At 38.4% G+C, this 21,574-nt stretch overlaps 1 protein-coding gene across 4 annotated transcripts in view; it reads right to left on the bottom strand.

The window, feature by feature from the left end:
- The window catches only part of MSH3 (mutS homolog 3), a 227,530-nt gene that overhangs the window by 136,335 nt on the left and 69,621 nt on the right, over positions 1 to 21,574 (bottom strand). For all 4 annotated transcript variants that reach the window (XR_004056310.1, XM_010386022.2, XM_030927020.1 and 1 more), the window contains exons 9-11: positions 18,810 to 18,922; positions 15,394 to 15,508; positions 2,269 to 2,353 (exon numbers count right to left, since the gene is read on the bottom strand). Coding sequence is in view for 3 of the 4 variants with exons in the window: in XM_010386022.2 (XP_010384324.2) it covers positions 2,269 to 2,353; positions 15,394 to 15,508; positions 18,810 to 18,922 (313 nt within the window). In the remaining variant the exon portion in view is untranslated. The remainder of the gene's footprint in view (positions 1 to 2,268; positions 2,354 to 15,393; positions 15,509 to 18,809; positions 18,923 to 21,574) is intronic.

The following is a 21,574-nucleotide window of genomic DNA, read 5'->3' on the forward strand; positions in this document are numbered from 1 at the left end:
CGACAACACTGAACAAGGTGCTGGAGATAGATATTAACCTGCACTGCACTCTAGTTATTTACCCAGGAAGGATTTTATTTTAGTTTGTTTTACTAAATCCCTAGAAATTTAAAATTTGGGTCCTTACAAAAAAAATCACAATTAACTAGACATAATTAATTTTAACCAAGGTTTCACAGTAGTATTACAAAGCCCACTGAGACATTTAAATCTTGAGACCTAAAATGGCTGTTTCCACTTGAGTTGGGTTTTTCTGTCTTGTCTTTTTTCCTTCTCCTCTGTAAGTAGCTACTTCCAGAGTACCTCCTATGTGCTGAACATAGCAAGGACATGGTCCTGCCCTCAGAGTGCTCATAGCCAAGTTGGAAAAAGACTCATAATTAGGACATAATGCCACCTGCCAGCAATCAACTAGAAAAGGTGTGACATAAGCTCTCAGGTCTCAGGATTTCAATGCAGAGAACACAGAGAAGGTAAAAGGTCACAAAGGTTCCTCTGAGGATGGCTGGACAGGCTGAGGAGGGCAGTTCAGATCAGGAGCAGTACTACTCCTGAGACCAGAGCTTGACTGGCCTGACTGGAGTAAAGGGTCCCATAAGGAGGGCAATTCCTTGACACCCCTGGAGAAGCAGGCTCAGACAAGAGAGGTGCGAGAGACATGTGTCCTATTATATCTTTGTTCTCGCTGACACCCAACTCCTACCCTGCACCTCTTTCCATTGCTCCTTGGAAAGGTTGAGGGTGGGTGGGGGTGAAGCTGAGGTACAAAGACAAGCAGAAGATGTTAATTCTCAGCTTCTACTTCTAAAATGGTGCAAGCCCCAATAAAGGAAGGAATTTTGAAGGGTATTTTGATTCTAGATGGTTTCTGCCTTAGGAATTTGATTTCAGAACTGACTCTGTTGTAGTAGGATTTGAACAGGGAAGATGCGCAGAAGCAAGGAACGCTTACAATGTCATGGCTGGCTGCAGGCTGACTGTGAGCACTCCTTCAGCCAAGAAATGTCTCTTTATTCCTATTACTTATTTCCTATCATGGAGATGGCTACAGAGTTGATGAGAGAGACCTGCAGGACAGATTTTCAGCTTTTGGATGATGACAAGATAAAAATGTTACTGAACAAAAATACATCTGAACTCAGAATACTAGAACAGACTGGAACAGGAAGAAATTGAGATAAACTAGTTAGTAATATGCAGATTCAGGGGTCAGAGGAATAAATTCAGTGTTTAATTTGCAACAGTAATAAATATTTCTGAAGAATTTTAACTCCTTTGACTCAGATGGTTCAGATGATTCTCCACTACTTAATCAAATGATGTGGGGTTGCTTTTTATCTTTATGACTTTGTTAAGATAACATTAATTTTATAATACAATATCTTATCTTCCCAAGTGATAGTTTAATAAATGAAAGCAATAACTTTAATCTCCCCATTATCTTCCTAATTCATCAACAAAGGACAAATAAACAATGAAAGTTTGTGAACTGAAGCCGGGTGCATTGGCTCACGCCTGTAATCCTAGGACTTTGGGAGGCCAAGGCAGGTGGATCACCTGAGGTCAAGAGTTCAAGACCAGCCTGGCCAACATAGCAAAACCCCGTCTCTACTAAAAATACAAAAATTAGCCAGGCGTGGTGGTGAGTGCCTGTAATCCCAGCTACTCGGGAGGCTGAGGCAGAAGAATCACTTGAACCCGGGAGGCAGAGGTTGCAGTGAGCCAGTATCACGTCCCTTCACTCAATCCAGCCTGGCCGACAGAGCGATACTCCGTCTCAAAGAAGAAGAAAAAAAAAGTTTGTGAACTGAAACGTTACAAATCTTACAGTCAAAATGAATATCCCAGAAACCTGTTTTATAACCTGAATAATGAAATAAGACTGCAAACTTTTCAACACAAAGTTAAAGGTATATAGAAAAAATATAACCAAGTAGACAAAAAAAAAAAAAAAAATCCACTTCATATTAATTTTCAGTGACAATGCCTTTCCAAAAAACTACTTGATATAGAAATGACGTTACAGAAATTGTCAGGATAAGCATGCCCCTCAGTCATTAAAAAGGACAGCTCTATCATTCCCCAAAAAAACCCCAGAGAAGTATTATGTACAGTTCATTCTCCAAAAAGTGCTACAGTTATCAAGTAATAGTGCAGTCAGATAAAGATACTACATTTTCACCTGCATCTCTAAAAACAGACTGCTGCCTTACTCAGAAGTTTTTTCCAAAACCATTTATAATAAACTAGCCCTCATGGTTGCCTGACCTGATTCTGTAGGATTTCCAGATTCCTTAATGTTGTTCCATTAATTGTCATAAATTCCATTTTACTTGATAGCTGTTTAAAATTCCTGTAAAAGAATCAAATATAATTAGACTAGATGTAAATGCATAAATAAAAAATTAATTCAGGAACTAGAAACATTACGGCTACATTACGGCAAACATTAGCATTCTGATAGGAAATCAAATAAAGGAAGCAAAATGAAAATTCATCAGGCTGTTGTATTCCATTAACACTGGTGCTGTTAAGTAGATTGATGCAAGACAAGGATAGTTACTCTAACACGAAAAACAAGAACAGGAAAGGGAAGTAATGGTAACAACATTTTGTTTTGGTTTTGCTCTAGGAATAGAACCAAACATGGTCTTGATTAGCAAGCACAGTGGTCACATCTTCATGAAAAGCTGTGTGATGAGCTAGAAAAATATGTCAAGATACTTAAAACTGTCCTCCTTATTCTTTAGCACGAGATCATCTTGATAAATACTTTTAATCAAGATTCTAAGCCAGGCGTAGTGGCTCACACCTGTAATCCCAGCACTTTGGGAGGCCGAGGCAGGACGATCACCTGAGGTGAGGAGTTTGAAACCAGCCTGGCCAACATGGCAAAACCTCGTTTCTACTAAAAAATATAAAAATTAGCCAGGCATGGTGGTACACACCACCCAGCTGCTCAGGAGGCTGAGGCACAAGAATCGCTTGAACACGGGAAGTGGAGATTGCAGTGAGCTGAGATCACGCCACTGCACTCCAACCTGGGAGACAGAGCGAGTCTACATCTTGGCAAAAAGAAAAAAAAAAGATTCTAACATATGCAACAAGTGTTATTTTCTCTGAAATTAACAACACACATGTGGCCGGGCACAGTGGCTCACGTCTGTAATCCCAGCACTTTGCAAGGCCGAGGCAGGTGGATCACGAGGTCAAGAGATTGAGACCATCCTGGCCAACCAACATGATGAAATCCCGTCTCTAAGAAAAATACAAAAATTAGTGGGGCGTAGTGGTACACGCCTGTAGTCCCAGCTACTCGGGAGGCTGAGGCAGGAGAATCGCCTGAACCCGGGAGGCGGAGGTTTAAGTGAGCCGAGATTGTGCCACTGCACTCCAGCCCGGGCGACAGAGTGAGACTCCGTCTCCAAAAGAAAAGAAAAAAAACACACATTACCATGGCCACATTTAGTGGGTATAAAACAGTTATTTCCTTAAACTCAGTTAAAGCATTCACACTCTCCTTATTGTCCCGGTATCTATCCAAAACAAATTAGAATTTCTATAAATTTCAAAAAGATTTGAGAATGAGCTACAGCATGACTAATAAATGTATGTACAATTCCAATTCGTGTTAAGAAGTACTAATCAATGCAGTACTAATGCAGTAATTCAATTTCCTTTATCAGCCAGTCCTTAGATGTTTCTGTGAATAGCCCTTACAGGCTTGAGAGCTTATTTTTAAAGGCAAGGAAAATAACAGCAGGTCACTAAATTATTTAACAAAAGAAAGGCATAAGTGTTTGTACTATAAACCTAACCACCCTTCTCATAGCTGTAATTTTAGGTAACATCCAGTTTCCCGAGTTAAGAAAACAAGCCGTCACCCAGAACTTTAGAGAACCTAAAATCAGAGCCTGAAAAACCAGTACCCAAAAAAGATTCCTTCACTTCTAGATGACTCCTTTGACTAAGGCCCCAAAGCCCTGGAAAAGAGAAATACTTTACCTCAAATTAGGAACGTTGCCTAGTAACTGAATGCTGTCCTTTGGTGGTGTAATGTATCTGTGACAGGTTTGAGCTAGCTTCCAAAGAATGATAATCTGTTAATGATTTTCAGAGGGAAGCAACTCCAAAACTGAAGGATAACAGGTGTTCAGCCCTTTCTCTCCCTCTTGTAGGAGTTAACTTAATTTGTCTTGAATTACAGCAATTTATGTTGTGCCTCTACCTTCCTTAATAGATCTAAGCTCCCTGAAGGCAAGAATTAATTCATTTTGTACCACCTGTAGGGCTCAGCGGACAGTAGATGCTCTACAAATGTCTGCCATCTTCCTATGAGAAAACCAGGTTGGGTTTATTTTTTTCCCTTTGAATCACAAAGCTCCAGAAATGTCTGTGAAATAGCCAGATAGTTATAAAATGTAAAACATTATTTACAGGAAGAAACAATTAGGCAGTGATTGGCCATGTAGCTGACAAGAGCTCACTTGAATTCACGGTCAAAGATCTAAGTTGGAAGTTCGGCTGACAGCCTGGGCTCTGAGTTGGTATCTAACCAGTTACCCATATGTTTAGATATGAGTCCTTACTTTCGCTGTTCTGACAATTAGGTTTAACTAAGTCCATCCTAGGAGTGACTAGTTAACATGTTAGTGGCCTAATCAGATATCGACTCTAGAAGGGTGCTTAGCTGGCATCTTTGTTCATTTGGGTTATAACAGAATACCTCAGAATGGGCAGTCTGTAAACAGAATTTTATTGCTCAGAGTTCTGGAAGATGTCAAGTCCAAGATCAAGGTGCCAGCAGATTTGGTGTCTAGTGAGGGCGCAGTCCCCATAGATGGCACCTTCTGTGTGTCTTCACATGGAGGAGGGGCAAACAGTTCCTTTAAGTCTTTTCTATTAAGTTAGGGGCATTACTCCCATTTGCAAATGTTCTGCCCTCATAACCTAATCACTTAGTAAAAGGGCCCTTCTTAATATCTCCACAGTAGTGATTAGGTTTCAACATGTGAATTTTGAAGGACACAAACATTCAGGCCATAACAGTTGGCATGAGACTAATCAAGAAACCACAATCTAGCAGCCTTTCCTACAAGCATCTCAGCTAGCTGCCTTTATCTTCTGTCAACAACAGATGTGTAAGACATAATTTTTCACTGTGGTATGGAAGTTTGTGGGCTGTCCAGAAATACTGCCCAGTTGCCTCCTCCCTCACATGAACAGGTTATAATAATCCTATAAATCCAATAGTCCATACCCTAAGGGATAGTGTTTTAAGGCTTAGGATTCTGAAAGCATCCCCTGTTCTACCCATTATCTCAGGGTTTGTTCCCTGACTGCAACTAAAAGTGAACTGTCACTATTATAATGTTGCATATGCCTCCAGTGAACCACTGAAACAACGTACTGTCAGAATACCAAAAAGACAGAATTGGAATTTCATAGAGCTAGAGAAGAGTTTACATGACTGTTTTTGTGCCTGCTTGCTAAAAAGTATCTAAATGACTGGCAGAATTCAGTTTGAATTAACCCACTACCTGGTACACAGCGGGTGGGGCAGAAGGCTTACAGCCTTCATCTACATATAATTACCCAATATCTACAATATCAAAAAGAAACCAGTAACTGTGAACAACCAAGTTGGTTTTTAAGTTAGCTCACAATCCCAGACCTTTAGAGAGCAAAGATATAGGTTATTTTAATTAATGGTATTAATGTAAGTATTAATGTGTTGTGTGTGTGATTTTTTTATTTGGTTGGTTGTGGGTGTTTTCTTTTTGCTATGTGTGTTTTTGTTTTTTCTTTTTGCCCTTACTAAACAATCAATCTAAATTTCAAATTAGATGCTGTAAGTTTTTTAAAATTGGTATCTACATTGATTTTAATAAAAGATCAACCACTAGGCAATCTTAAATCAGACTGATTCCCGCCGGGCACGGTGGCTCACGTCTGTAATCCCAGCACTTTGGGAGGCCGAGGCAGGCAGATCACCTGAGGTCAGGAGTTCGATACCAGCCCGACCAACATGGAGAAACCCCGTCTCTACTAAAAATACAAAAAAGTTAGACAGGCATGGTAGTGCATGCCTGTAATCTCAGCTACTTGGGAGGCTGAGGCAGAAGAATCGCCCGAAGCCGGGAGGCGGAGGTTGCGGTGAGCCAAGATTGCACCATTGCACTCCAGCCTGGGCAATAAGAGCAAAACTCAGTCTCAAAAAAAAAAAAAAAAAAAAAAAATCAGACTGATTCCCATCTAGAATAATTATCAAGCAACTACAAGAAGGACTAACCATGCTTCTGGAGTTCCCATATATTTCATAAGTATTTATAAGTATAAATTTATAAGTATTCTGGAGTTGGAGTCTTCCTTCCCAATAGAAATGAAATTTCCTTCTGTTAGCACCTATTTCCATTAGAATTATATATATTTTTGAACTAAGGGTTATATCTACCAGCATCCTTAAGTATCCAATAGTATCTGATCACTGACCTGAAACATTCAAGCAATTCTAAATTATTTATCCTTGTGGAAGAAGACAAACTCTATGTGCTTTGAAACTCACCAACAACGTCTGGCTGGAATTCATGCTGTGTGAACCTGCATAGAAATCTTATATATAACATGGGAAAATAGTTTATTAATATTTCAGACACCAAAAATATAATAGATGCTTTTTTTTCCCTCAATAATGGGAGGGAAACATCTTTGCCAAAAGCTGGACAGAGAAATTGACTCTATATTACTCTAACCCTGCTTAAAAAAAATAAATAAATAAAAAGAAAACCAATCTTTTTGACTTAGACAAAGGCAATAAGAGAACAGAATTTATTTAAATACCATTTTAAAATGGAAATAATGACAAAAAACTACCATATAACACATGAAATCTATTGCTGAAAATGTTTCTGTATGTACAGTTTTCAGAGTTCATCAATTCACCATTTGTCTAACTTTTTGGCAGTTAACGTGATTTATAAAACATAAATTGTATTATATTACAAAACTTCAGGGTTGTAGATTCACTTACAATTGATTTGTAATTAAACAACATGACTAACTTTGCCTTCCTAAATCCTGCCAATAAGCCCATTAGAAAGGCAAATAATGAGAAAGGTGTATGTTGAGTCCACAAGATCACTGCCAGTCAGTGATTCAAGGAGGATACACAGGACTCAACACAGAATAATACTAACAGCTATGATTTACTACAGTGAAAGAATGCAAAGCAAAATCAGGCAAAGGAAAAGGTGCCTAAGGCAAAGTCCAGGGGGAACCGGGCATCCAAGAATCCTCTCCAGGCAGAGTCACACAGGATGCACTTAATTTCCCCAGCAATGAATTGTAACAACACGTGTGAAATGTTGTCCACCAGGGAAGCTCTTTAGAGACTCAGCACCCATGATTTCTATGCCGGACTGGTCCCATAGACACTGTCTCCCTATCATGTACCAAAATTCCAGCTCTGAGAAAGTAGGTGATCAGCATAAACCACGCTGTCTGCAAAAACAGTTAAGGCACAGTGAGGCACTCTCATCAGGAAATGGTGAAAACTCTTCCAAAATTCAAGGTCCCAGACTCCAGTCAAGGGCCAAGCTTGCAGGATGGCCTTTCTAAGGAAAGCTTTGTGATCAAACCTGCTATGTTAGTTTTTTGCACATCCCTCTTTTTAAATTCTACTTCTCTAAAACTATATGTATTACATTTATTCGTTACTATGTTCTTTCAAGTTTACGCTTCAGTCCCAAATTGATCCTTTTCTTTATATTTCTTTCTTAAATCCTATCACCTCATTTCCAAGCTTTCATACTGCTCATTTATGTTCTTTCACATCTAGTATCATTTTTTTAGTGTCTTTTAGCTCATTTTAAAACAGATTTTTTTTTTTGGTCGGGGGGACGGGTGGGACGGAGTCTCGCAATGGCGTGATCTCAGCTCACTGCAACCTCTGCCTCCTGGGTTCAAGCAATTCTCTCGCCTCAGCCTCACGAATAGCTGGGATTACAGGCACCCGCCATCATGCCCAGTTAATTTTTTGTACTTTTGGAGAGATGGGATTTCATCATGTTGGCCAGGCTGTTCTTGAACTCCTGACCTCAGGTGATCTGCCAGCCTCAGCCTCCCAAAGTGCTGGGATTACAGGTGTGAGCCACTGCACCCAGCCAGATCGTCATTTTTATTTCATCTGTGAGCACGTTTTTCTGGCATGTATACATTATCTGTAATGACATCCTTATTCTCTTTTTTCTCATAATAATTTTGTAAGATATTTGAATTTGGTTATTTTCCCAATTCTAATTTTTAAGTGAAGATTAACTTTCCTGAAGTTTTAGGACACGGACAATGTTTAGGACAGCTTTTCTAACTTCATACATCTCCCTCTTCTGTTTTTGTTTTGTTTTGTTTTGTTTTGTTGGAGATGGAGTCTCGCTCTGTCACCCAGGCTGGAGTGCAGTGGTACGATGTCAGCTCACTGCAACCTCCACCTACCGGGTTCAAACAATTCTCCTGCCTCAGCCTCCAGAGTGAGTGGCTGGGACTACAGGTACCCACCACCACACCTGGTTAATTTTTTTGTATTTTAGTAGAGACGGGGTTTCACCGTGTTGCCCAGGCTGGTCTTGAACTCCTGAGCTCAGACAATCCGACAGCCTTGACCTCCCAAAGTGCTGGGATTACAGGCGTGAGCCACCATGCTCGACCTTTTTTTTTTTTTAGATAAAGTCTCACTCTGTCACCAAAGCTGGAGTGCAGTGGCATAATCTTGCTCACTGGAACCTCCACCTCCTAGGCTCACACCATTCTCCTGCCTCAGCCTCCCAAGTAGCTAGGATTACAGGCACCTGCTACCATGTCTGGCTAATTTTTGTATTTTTAGTAGAGATGGGGTTTCGCCATGTTGGTAAGGCTGGTCTCGAACTCCTGACCTCAGGTGATCAGCCCACTTTGCCCTCCCAAAGTGCTGAGATTACAGGCATGAGCCATCACACCTGGCCGGCAATCATGTTTTAAACTTAATAGAATGTTTTTCTCCCGCCTCCCTCTTCTGTTCTTTCTGCGCAGTGTTCTGCGCGCTGTTCAATTGTGCCACCTGACCTCTGCTTTCATTCATAAAAAATTAACTGCATGAGAAATGTCCTCCAACCATAAACAATGAGAAAACTGGACAAAACACGTGAGGGGGAAAACTTTTCAGGTATGTTTGGCACAGAACTGTGATCCCTGAGAGAGGAAAAACAAATGAGGTAAACAACATGACTGCCTCCTTGGTGGGCGCAGGGAAACTATAATTTGTGAGATAGAATGCCAGATAACAGAGCTGCACATAGAGGGAGCTCCAGAGATCTGCTGAAGGGTCATCTCAACTCTTGCCAAGTACCAGTCCTCAAAGGTGTTTAGGGACCTCTGTGGGACCTGGTAAATAACCGCCAGAAATTAGTAGTGAACAGTGACCAGAGTTCACAAAGAGCTTGGAACACTCTCCAACCAGAGTACAAATACCTCAAAATACATGACGCATTGGGTATGAGCCTCAGAAGGATATTGCCTTAAGAATGGAATTAAAATAGAGACAAAGATTTTTCAATCTCAGCACTACTGACATTTAAAAGAGTGTGTGTGTGTGTGTCTATCAACTTTATTGATATAATTCACACACTATGCAATTCACCCACTTGGAATGTACAAGTAAGTGGTCTTTAGTATATTAAAATTGGCCAACCATCATCACCATGTAATTCTAGATATTATCATTCCAAAAAGAAACTCTATACTCATTAGTAATCACTCTCCATTCCCCCACCACAACCCAAGAACCCTAGGCAACCACTAATCTTTCTCTCTATGGATTTGCCTATTCTGGATATTTCATATAAATGGAATCAGACAATACGAGACTTTTTGTGACTGATGTCTTTCAACTACCATAATATTTTCAAGGTTCATCACGTTGCAACATGTATCGGTACTTCATTCCTTTTTATGGTTGAAAAACCTTCCATAACACATTTTAGGTATCCATTCTTCATTTGATGGATGTTAGGGTTGTTTCTACTTTTTGGCTATTATGACTAATGCTCTCATGAACATTTGTATAACTTTTTATGTGGACATCATATTTTAATTGCCTTAAGTAACATCTAGTGGAATTGCTAGATCACAGAGTAAATGTCATGAGGTACTACCAGACTGTTTTCCAAAATGGCTGTACCATTTTACAGTCCCATTAGCAATGTATGAGGATTCTAACTTGTCTGCATCCCAGCCAATACCTTTTTTTTTTTCATAGTTATAGCCATCCTAGTGGGTATGAAGTGGTATCTAACCATGGCATTGATTTGAATTTACCTGATGCTTAATGATGTTGAGCATCTTTTCATGTGCTTCTTGGTTGTTGGCATATATTCTTTGGAGAAAAACCTATATGGATCATTTGTCCATTTTCTGAGTTATCTTTTTACCATTGACTTATAACAGTATATATATATATGTATTCATATTCTAGATACAAGTCCCTTACTGGATATATGATTTGCAAAAATTCTTCTGTTCAATGGGTTGTCTTTTCACTTTCTTGATGGTGTTCTTTGAAGAATAAAAGTTTTTATTTTGATATAGTTCAATGTATCTATTTTTGCTCTTCTCACTTGTGCTTTTGATGTCATACTTAAGAAATCCTTGCCTCATTCAAGGTTACAAAGATTTAGACCTATGTTTTCTTCTAAGAGTGTAACAGTTTTAACTCATAACAGGTCTTTGGTCCATTTTGAGTTATCTTCCAAACTCAAATATGACAGGAAGTAAGGCTCCATCTTCATTCTCTTGCACAGACAGCTATCTTGGCACCATTTGTTTGAAAAAAATCTATTCTTTCTCCACTGAATTGTCAGTAATCAAATGTCCATAAGTTTATTTCTAGACTCTCAATTCTATCACATTGATCATATGTCTGTGCTTATGCCAATTCCACACTGTCTTTTCTTTTAACCCCACCCTCCACACTGTCTTGATTACTCACTTTGTAGTAAGTTTTGAAACTGAGATATGAATCCTATGAATTTTAGGATCAGCTTGTCAATTTCTCCAAGAAAGCCAGCTGGGATTTGATACAAAAATTGCATTGAACTTAGAGAGTCATCTGAGGATTACTGCATCTTTTTTTTTTGAGACGGAGTCTTGCTCTGTCTCCCAGGCTGGAGTGCAGTGGCGTGATCTCAGCTCACTGCAAGCTCCGCCTCCTGGGTTCATGCCATTCTCCCGCCTCACTCTCCCTAGTAGCTGGGACTACAGGTGCCCACCACCACGCCCAGCTAATTTTTATGTATTTTTAGTAGAGACAGGGTTTCACGTGTTAGCCAGGATGGTCTCAATCTCCGGACCTCGTGATCCGCCTGTCTTGGCCTCCCAAAGTGCTGGGATTACAGGCGTGAGCCATCGCGCCCGGCCGGAATACTGCATCTTAACAACAACAGATAGGTTTAATGTCTGTGAGGTTTTCATGAATGTCCACTGTCAGGTCAAGAAAGTTCCACATTAGTTGTAGTTTTTTCAGTGTTTTTATTATGAAGGGGTGTTAAATCTTATGAAGAGCTTTTCCTGTCTATTGGGACTACCATGTAGTTTTTGATAAGGGAGATTACATTAATTGGTTTCCAGATTTTAAAACCAAACCTGTATGCCTGAAATAAATCCAGTAGTCATGATGTATAATCATTTGTTATATATTTCTGATTCCATGTACTTAGATTTCACTGAGGATTTTTATGTCTATAATCAAAAGATACAGGTCTGTGGTTTCTTTTCTTGTAATATATTTGCTTGGTTTTGGAGTGTTGAAATTTGGGGCCAAATAATGTGTTCTGTAGGGATATCCTGTGCATTTTAGGATGTTTAGCAGCATCCCTGGCTGCTAGCCATTAGATGTCATTAGAGCAGCTTATATATTAAGCTATTTATTTCACTATAAGTAAAGGTAATCACCACATGTTATCATTCTGTTATCATAAGAAGTTTTCTTTAAAAAAAAAGGTTTTACAGTTTACCTTGGGTGGATTTTCTCACTCTTTCCTGAAATTTCCAATATCTTTTTGAAGTTGTGACCACTCCAAATAAAAACTATCCAAAATGACAAAAGCACTCACTTCTAACAACAAAAAGTTGATTCCTTTGAATTTCATAAATTTAGGAATCAGGTTAATTCTGTCATAATAAATATCTAACACCCTCACATTCTATTTATTTTGTTACACTATTTTTCTTTGAAACAAACTTAAACTCTCAAAATAACTTTAGAACCTCAAGTCTGCCTTAACAAAACTTCACTTAAATCATCCTTAAGAACAATTCCTGAAATGGCATATCTTCTCAGACTACCTAAAATTCTACTGTAATGGCACAAGGACCTTTAAATAAATACGTATCACGATTTTTATGAAACACGCAGCAATGTTTGTGAAAGAATTTGCTAAACAAGCCAACTCAAGTGAAATTATTTTCCCCTTGATAACACAGCTTTTGAAATAAAAGTCCAAAACTTCAGCAGCATAAGGTATGTTTATAAAGTAATGCAACTGAATTTTTCATCTACAAGGAGAAAATTCATTTTTCCAAAGTAATCACCTTAAGAAGCAGCCGGATGCAGTGACTCACGCCTGTAGTCCCAGCACTTTGGGAGGCTGAGGTGGGTGGACCACAAGGTCAGGAGTTCGAGACCAGCCTGGCCAATATGGTGAAACCCCATCTCTACTAAAAATACAAAAATTAGCCAGGCGTGGTGGTGCGTGCCTGTAGTCCCAGCTACTTGGGAGGCTGAGGCAGGAGAACCACTTGAACCCAGGAGGTGGAGGCTGCAGTGAGCCGAGATCATGCCACTGCACTCCAGCCTGGGCAACAGAGCGAGACTCTGTCTCAAAAAGAAAAAAAAAAAAAAGAAGCAATATTATTTTTGCAAAATATAAGAACTATAGAATTACTCTTTCAGAATGATCTTCAGAGTCAAATTACATGCCACTCATAAACACATTTCGTTTTTAAGCAAAACTAGAGTACCAGTTTGATCACCATCTTTATTAATTAATCTTGGTTTCCAATGACCTTCTGGCAATTTCCAGTGAAATACACCCTCATAGAACAAAGAATTCCTTCCTTCTTTCATTAATCCCGTATTAATACTATATATAATAATAATAATATATAATAAAAGCCTACTAGGTGCCAGGCTTATGCTGGATGCTGGGAATATATACAAAGGGGAGCACTTTATGTCTTTTGGCTTTGGCTCCATGGAAGTACCCAACAGGTAGATTATATCATACACTAAGTCACTAGCAGAGCCAGTTTCCTGACCATCCTCCACCATCAATTATAAGAGGCAAAAAGTTCAGCTTCACTCAATTTATCAAGAGGTTAACCTTCAGGTAATCTGAAAAGATGCTATTTTAATTTCAGTATATATAGACATCTTGTTTTATTGTTTGGTATTATTCTTACTTTGAATTAAATATGAGGAAGACGGGCCAGACGCGGAGGCTCACGCCTATAATCCCAGCACTTTAGGAGGCCAAGGCGGAAGGATCACTTGAGGCCAGGAGTTCAAGAACAGCCTGGTCAAACCTGTCTCTACTAAAAATACAAAAAATTAGCTGGGCGTGGTGGCATGCACCTGTAATTCCAGCTACTCAGGAGATGGAGGCAGGAGAATTGCTTGAACCCAGGAGGTGGAGGCTGCAGTGAGCTGAGATCGCACCACTATACTCCAGCCTGGGCAACAGAGCTAGACTCCATCTAAAAAAAAAAGAAAAAAAAAATATATATATATATATATAAATATATATATATGGTGAGGACACATATTTCCAGGTCCAAATTCATTTGCTTCTGAACACATCAGGGCCTGATTTTTAAGTTAGTTTCCTTACTCCAACATTAATACTTCTTTGGTTGGTGATACAGAACAGACACACAAGTCTTAATGGGCAAGCTCTTTATCACTAATTCTACCTCACTTATAGGGTCCCTATCATTAACAAGTCAAACTGGTAGGTAGCTTGTCATCCCTTTTTTAAAAAGCCCAACACAGCCAACCATATAGACTGATCTCTTTAATAAGTTTATTTTTGGAGCTTAAAGTAGAATCCAATGAGGGTATAATGCCAGGCTGACACTTTTAAAATTAAAACACTTTGGCCACACTAAAAAATGTCCAGATTAATACAATACCCAGGTTCAGAAATGAAACATCATTTGAACTCCACTACGCCACATCCATCCCCAATCTTTACTCCTTTCCCTTCTTCCTCCTGGAAGAAACCCTGCTTCTGAATTTTCTGTCACTCCCCTGCATGTTTTCACTTAATCCCTAAGTACATACATATTCTTAAGCAGTACAGAGTACGATTTCACATGTTTCTAACTTCATATAATGGTATGTACTGCGTGGCCTTCAGCAACTTTATTCTTGGCTTAATATACTGTTCATGAAATTTTAAGTATTGGTTATACATTGATAACTCTAGTTCATTCATTTTCACTGTTGTATAACATTACATTGCATAAACATAGCACAAAGATCCCTGATGGGCATTTAGATTGCTTTTAAATAGGATAAAATTGTTTCCAGAGAAATGATACTCTGTTCTAGTACCACACGGGAGAACACACACCAAAGACATTACAAAAAGAACCCCAAGGAACCTGCCTTTCTTCGACTCTCTCCAGCAACCTTGAACCAGCACCACTTCCTTGTTTCCTAGTTAATTTATATTCTGTCATTTTGCTGATAGCACCTATCTCCCCTCCCACCTGTGCAGAATGGGACAGAGTTGATGTATCCCAGATCAATATAATGGAGGGTGATTCTTGACAGAGCCAAAGACAAGGGGCTGGTGAAGGCGGAATGTAAAAAGACAAGAAAAGTATCCTACTACTTTTTTCTATTCCACTGGTTATTAAACTAGTATTTTCCTAGAATGTCAATTATGAGCTTTTAAATTTCCAAAATCCACAGTTAATCACTCTTGTAAAAAGCTGTGTTAGCAGCTGGCCCTTTTCTAACTTTATGGTCTATGAAATAAGAAATGAAACCAAGAATAAGAAAGGTGGTAAAATTTTATGAATGATTTTTAATACTATTTCTGGATAAAGTTAGTATAAAGCACAGTTTTGTAGTCAAAACTATAATATATCAAATAGCTATCATGAATACAATTTATTTGACAGAATTCTATCAATATACTTTTAATATTCTTCAGCAACAATACCAAACAGCTCATCCTTGCACCCTAGTATTCTATCAATAGCAGGCAAGCTTCTCTAAGTATAGTACTACCAAATTCAGTTTAAGAAATGTTCATAATATAGCCTCCCCCTTTTTTTAATTTTGGAGGAATCACTCACTCAGGTTTGGAGAGCATTTTTTCCAAGTTGAATTCTTTGAGGTATTTTATGATGGCAGCCAAAGAGCAAATCACAGGCTTCTCTAAGTTAACAATGCCAGAAATAATTTGAGAACCTAGAAAACAGAATATATTAACTTGTTATTAAAAAATTTTTTTTAATTAATCAAATTTAAAAATGTAATAAATAGAATCATTAACTTATTACCATTATGAAACACAAATTTTAAGTAAAACTTTATGGTTATTGAAATAATAATTTAGACAATATCTCCTAAAATTGACCTTTGGAAAAATGTAAATCATTACTAATACCCAGGGCATGGAAAAAAAGGGCATTTTTCTGATGGTGGAATGAACCTTTTTTGGAGAACAGGGTATTTTTTCAAAACGTAAGATGTCCATCCCCTTTGCCTAGAAATACTCCAAACTGCATGTCGAGGATGTGTGTACAAGGAGGTGACTTGAAAAATCTTTTGGAGTATTAAAAAAACTAGAGGCCACCTAAATCAACATTAACAGTATAGTACTTAAGTAAAGTTTGGTAAATCCTGGTTATTATGTACCAACTAAACGGAATGACTTCCAGTTATCTGCACTGATATGGAAGGCCATCTATAACATGTTGCTAAGTGGGGGGAAAAAGTTGTCTGATCATTTTCATGTCTCACCGCAAACACTGCAACAGCTTTCCATCTGCTCTCACTGCTTCATCCTTGCACCCTACAGGGTATTCTTAACAGAGCAGCCAGAAGAATTCTTTTTAAAATGTATATCAGATCATTAGACTATTTTGCCCCAAAGTCCTCCAACATCCCCCAACTCATTGAGAGTAGAAGCCAAAGTCCTTACAGTGACCCTACACAATCTGCCTGCCATTTCTTCTTTATTTCTGAGCTCACCTCCTAATGTTCTCCCCATCAGCTACTCTGTTCCAGCACACAGACTACTTGCTATTCCTTAAACATGCCAAGCACCCTCCCACCTTAAGATATTTTGTGCTTACTGTTGTCTCTGCTTGAAATACTGTTTCTTCACATGTCTATGTGGCTTTTTCCCTTAACTCCTTCAGTCTCTATTCAAATCTTCGTTCAAGTGCCGTTTCTCAATGAGGCCTTTCTTTACTATCCTATTTAAAAGTTCAACCCACTCCCCTGCCTTATTTTTTTCATAGCATATATCACCTTCTAACACACTAGTTTACTTTATTGTCCATCTCTCACCATTAGAATGTAAACTCCAAAAGAGCAGGAATTTTTGTTTGTTTTATTCCTTATTGTATGCCCAATGCCTCACATATAAAATAGGCATTCAAAAAAATTAGCTCAACGAATAAATCCCAGCTATGTTAAACAAACACAGAGAACTATGTGTGTACATTTATGTGTGGATGTGTGGATTTTTACACAAGGCTATATGCCAAATTTTAATGATAATCCCTCCAACATACAAGCGGCAACGGCAGAGGACACGTTTGAGGGCAGGCACTTTTTTCTTTATATACGACTATGTTGTTTGACTTTCTTGCAATAAGCATTAATTACTTTTAAAAGTAAAAATATATATATATATTACAAGATGTTCTCTACAAATCAGTAATATAAAACATCTTACTAATTTTAACTACAGGTGTTTATAAAACCAGAGTGTAAATGAAGTGCTAACAACACCTTTCCGTTCCACTAAGAATTTTATTTTCTTTTAACTTTCTAGCTTTGTTCCCCAGAAAATGTGATTAAGATGGTGTATCAATGTGTTAGAAGTAGCACTGCCTGTGGTAAAAATGACCAAATATCAATCAGTACATTATATCTGGACTGAGAAGAATTATAAATACCTGACCTCAGAGTTTTGGCCTTCTCTTAGTGCACTGACTTTTGTAACCGGGCATGTCTTCTGTAGAGATTGCAGCAAGAAATACGGTCTCCTCAAGGGCATGGAGCTTCTAAGCCAGGGTGCCGCTTATGCTCACTTGATGTGAGTCTCCTTCCTTCATACACTCTCCAGGGCACTGCCACAAAGACTGCTGTGAGGACTATCCCACTAAGGGGAACACATGCTGCACTTGCAAGGTGTGTTTTCTGGCCCATATCTTTTAAGTAAATCTGATACCACGAATGGGTCATCGTAGTCTTGGGATTTAATCAGGTCTTTAGCTGAACATAAGATGACCCCTTGGTAATACTGAATACTGGTGTTAGAAGTGGGATACACTTGGTTGGGCACGGTGGCTCATGCCTGTAATCCCAGCAACTTTGGCAGGCTAAGGTGGGAGGATCGCTTGAGCCCAGGAGTTCAAGACCAGCCTAGGGAACACGACAAAACCCCACCTCTATAAAAAATACAAAAATTAGCTGGGTGTGGTAGTGCATGCCTGTAGTCCCAACTACTTGGGAGGCTGAGGTGGGAGGATTGCTTGAGTCCAAGAGGCAGAGGTTGCAGTGGGCTAAGATCACGCCACTGCACTCCAGCTGGGGTGACAGAGTGAGACCTTATCGAAAAAAAGAAAAAGAAGTAGGATACATGCTCAGACACTTGATTCAATTTGACGAAGGCATCATGAAATTAAGAGACATGCTAACAAGACACTGATGCCCAGATGCAAGGAAATGCTAACCAGACACTGATGCTTAAATGGAGCAGTGACAGGTAGCTGATGATGAACGCTCTCTAGCATGTGACAGGGATAAATTTCCTCCATATGAGGTCTGATGAAGACCAGAGAGAAGCCAAGTTTATGCCAAGGGGGAAAATGTCTATTCACCTCACCATCCACAAAATGGACCCCAACATAAGCTGGACTGGCAGGAATGTGAGGTACAAATGAAAGTAAGCATTAATGCCTGACTGTGGACATGTGAATTAGACAAATAATGATTACCTAACATATTTCAACCCTGTCACTAACATTCTGGTGTTTTAATTTTGGCAACCAACATTTCAAAATGCTAGTCTTCATCAGAATATTTATCATCCAAACAGTCTACAAAATACAAAGATATTAATGAGCCATCTTTAAAGATAAGCAAAAAGGAAAGATGGTCAAAAACTCCTTCTACTCTAATGAATATGTCAAAACCATCAAGTTACTAGCTGGTCATAATTTTTTAAAAAGCTGCAATGGTTCTTTTTGTTTTTAGGAGACAGGGTCTCACTCCAGGCTTGACTACAATGGTGTGATAATAGCTCACTGCAGCCTCAAACTCCTGGGCTCAGGTGATCCTCCCCTGCTTCAGCCTAACTAGTAGCTGGGACTGCAGTGCAATAGTGTTTCTGATGAGCACAACAACAGTGAGATCTTCTTCTCCCACATATTTATAGTAACTACCTAGACATCATTAAATTGAGAATCATACTCACGCCTTTATCCAAATTTCCAATCAGTTCAACTTCAGGACCTACAGGGAAAACATTTACCTTTAATGTCAACTGTGTCTTTTGCATAAAACTCTGTAACTGCCTGGAAAGCATGGCTATATTCAAAATAAATGTTATCCATCCTTTCAACTCGAATTCTGTCATCCTGCACACTGAAAGAAAAAAGGAAAATTTCAAAGGTAACTTATCTATTATCATGAAATGCTGGTATTTAGGTCTTGGAAAAAAGATATTTATTCCGTATTCTTTCCCAAGTTGAAGAAAGAAAGAGAAAGAAAGAGCTAAAGTTTCTCTGCCAAAAAGCTCTATTTCATAAAATATTAAAATGAATACTTTTTATTAACTGCTATTTTATATCACCTAGCACGTTGTGAGTTCTTTATCATTATTTAAAAAGAAAAACTCATTGAAATTAGGGTCCATTATGTTACTAAATATGAAGGGAGAAAAACTGAAAAGCATCATTTCGATTTGATTACGTTATTTGTTTAAATACTCTAGCAACAGAATACAGCACTGAGTAACTCTTTCTTTGAGGGACTTTCTGCTAAATCTGTTTCTATCACAGTCTCCAGTCAAATATAGTAAATTAGGTTAACTCTCACTCTTTAAAGTGATTCTACAGTCCTTCTAAAAATACGTATAAAAATTTGCCTGAGTACATAAACAAAATCATATCATACTGGGTACTGCATTTTTGTTTCCTATTTTTCTTGACTCCCTATTCCTTCCTCCTTCTTTCTTTATCACCTCACTCCCATGACTGTTATCTCTCATGTTAACAGCCTAGAATGAATCTCTCTATATTTTTTCATGTTCATATTTTGGTCATACACAAGCATATCTAATATATGCTCATTATATATTATGTTATTATATTATAAAACTGAGATGATTTTATAAACATATTTCTGTGTCCTGTTCTCTTCACTTAATAATTCTTAAAAGTCCCTCCATAAAAATGACGTAGCTACAACTCCTTCTTTTTAATGGCTGAAAAATATTTCATGGTATATAGATGCCACAATTTCTTCAACTATTTCTTTGTTGTTTGATATTCATTTGGTGTTAATGTTTTGTCACATGTTGCTTTAAAACATTTTTATTTAAAAATATAAAACTTTAGTTACAGTTGTAGTCTGCACATATCCCTCCCTAATCACATCCCTCTACGATTTCCAGAAGGAAACGCTGGCTAGGCACAGTGGCTCAACACCTGTAATCCCAGCACTTTGGGAGGCCAAGGCAAGAGGACTGCTTGACCTCAGGAATTTAAGACCAGCCTGGGCAACATGGCTCTCTCTACAAAAAACACAAAAATCAGCCAGGCATGGCAGCACATGCCTATAGTCCCAGCTACTTGGAAGGCTGACATGGGAGGATCACTCGAGCCTGGGGAGTCAAGGATGCAGTGAGCTGTGATCACACCACTGCACTCCAGCCTGGGTAAGAGTGAAACTCTGCCTCAAATTTTTTTAAAAAATTAATAAAAGAAAAGAAGCAAATATTATCTTGAATGTGATATATATTACCATGTATGTTTTCATTTTTTATAAAAAACTGTATCATTTCATGCTTTTCATTTTGTATGAGTGGTACTTTATCTTAACCATACAAATTGACTCTATACTCAATGTTACACTATTTCTAAGATTTATACATGAAGATATATGTACTTTTTAAATTTTAACTGCAGTTAAGTATTTTATTATTATATTTTCTAATAAATTTAAGATCTGCTTTCTGAATTTATTCACCAGAATTTATCTTTGTGGATAGTGTGAAGTTACAAATACAACTACATTTTCCATATAACTAATGATCAAAGCAGCAATTAGAGAGCATTCCATATGTCTCTGCTGATTTATAATGTTACTTTCACTGCATATTGCATTTCTATATATGTCTTTGGCTTCTCCATGCTGTTCCACTGATCTTTTTGTCTATCTCTGAATCAGGACCACGGTCTCTTAATTTCCAGGGCTTGGCATCTACAGGTAAAGTGGCAAGGCCCCTACCTTGCTCTTCAAGATTGTCTTGGCTACTCCTGGACCTTTGATTTTCTTTGTAAATTTTAGGTTCACTTACATTCTGTCTTCACAAGAAACTTATTGTGATTATTTTATTTTATTTTACTTATTTATTTATTTAATTTATTTTTAGATAAGAGTTTCACTCTGTTGCCTAGGCTGGAGTGCAGTTGTAATGGTATGATCAGGACTTACTGCAGCATCATCGACTTCCCAGGGTGAAGCAATCCTCCCTCATCAGCCCCAAGGAGCTAGGACTACAGGTATGTATTACCATGCCCAGCTAATTTTTTTCTATTTTTAGTAGATACGGGGTTTCGCCATGTTGCTCAGGCTGCTGTCAAACTCCTGGACTCAAGCGGTCTGCTTACCTTGGCCTCCTAAAGTGCTAGGATTATGGGCATTAGCCATTGCACCCAGCCCTTATTGGTATTTTGATTCGATATGTAATGAATTAATTTAGAGAGAAATAACATTTAGAGATATCACATTATCAAAGCTGGTATATTCCTCTATTTATGTCTATTATATCCAACAGTAATGTTCTGTAATTTTCTCCATGAAGGTTTTACATAGCTTTGGTTGTGCTCACTCTTAGATATGTACACATACCTCTCTCTTGTCTTTATCTGAAACAGAAACAGGTGTTGGGAGGGGCTTAGCATCAGGGGACTCTACTGCACATTAAAGTTAAAGAACCACTGACCTATACAAATAAAAGACTGGTGCTATAATGAAAATTAATAGATGATAGGAAAGAGTATTTACAAAGAG

This window comes from Rhinopithecus roxellana, chromosome 3 (assembly GCF_007565055.1).
Source record: "Rhinopithecus roxellana isolate Shanxi Qingling chromosome 3, ASM756505v1, whole genome shotgun sequence".
Taxonomy (NCBI): domain Eukaryota; kingdom Metazoa; phylum Chordata; class Mammalia; order Primates; family Cercopithecidae; genus Rhinopithecus; species Rhinopithecus roxellana.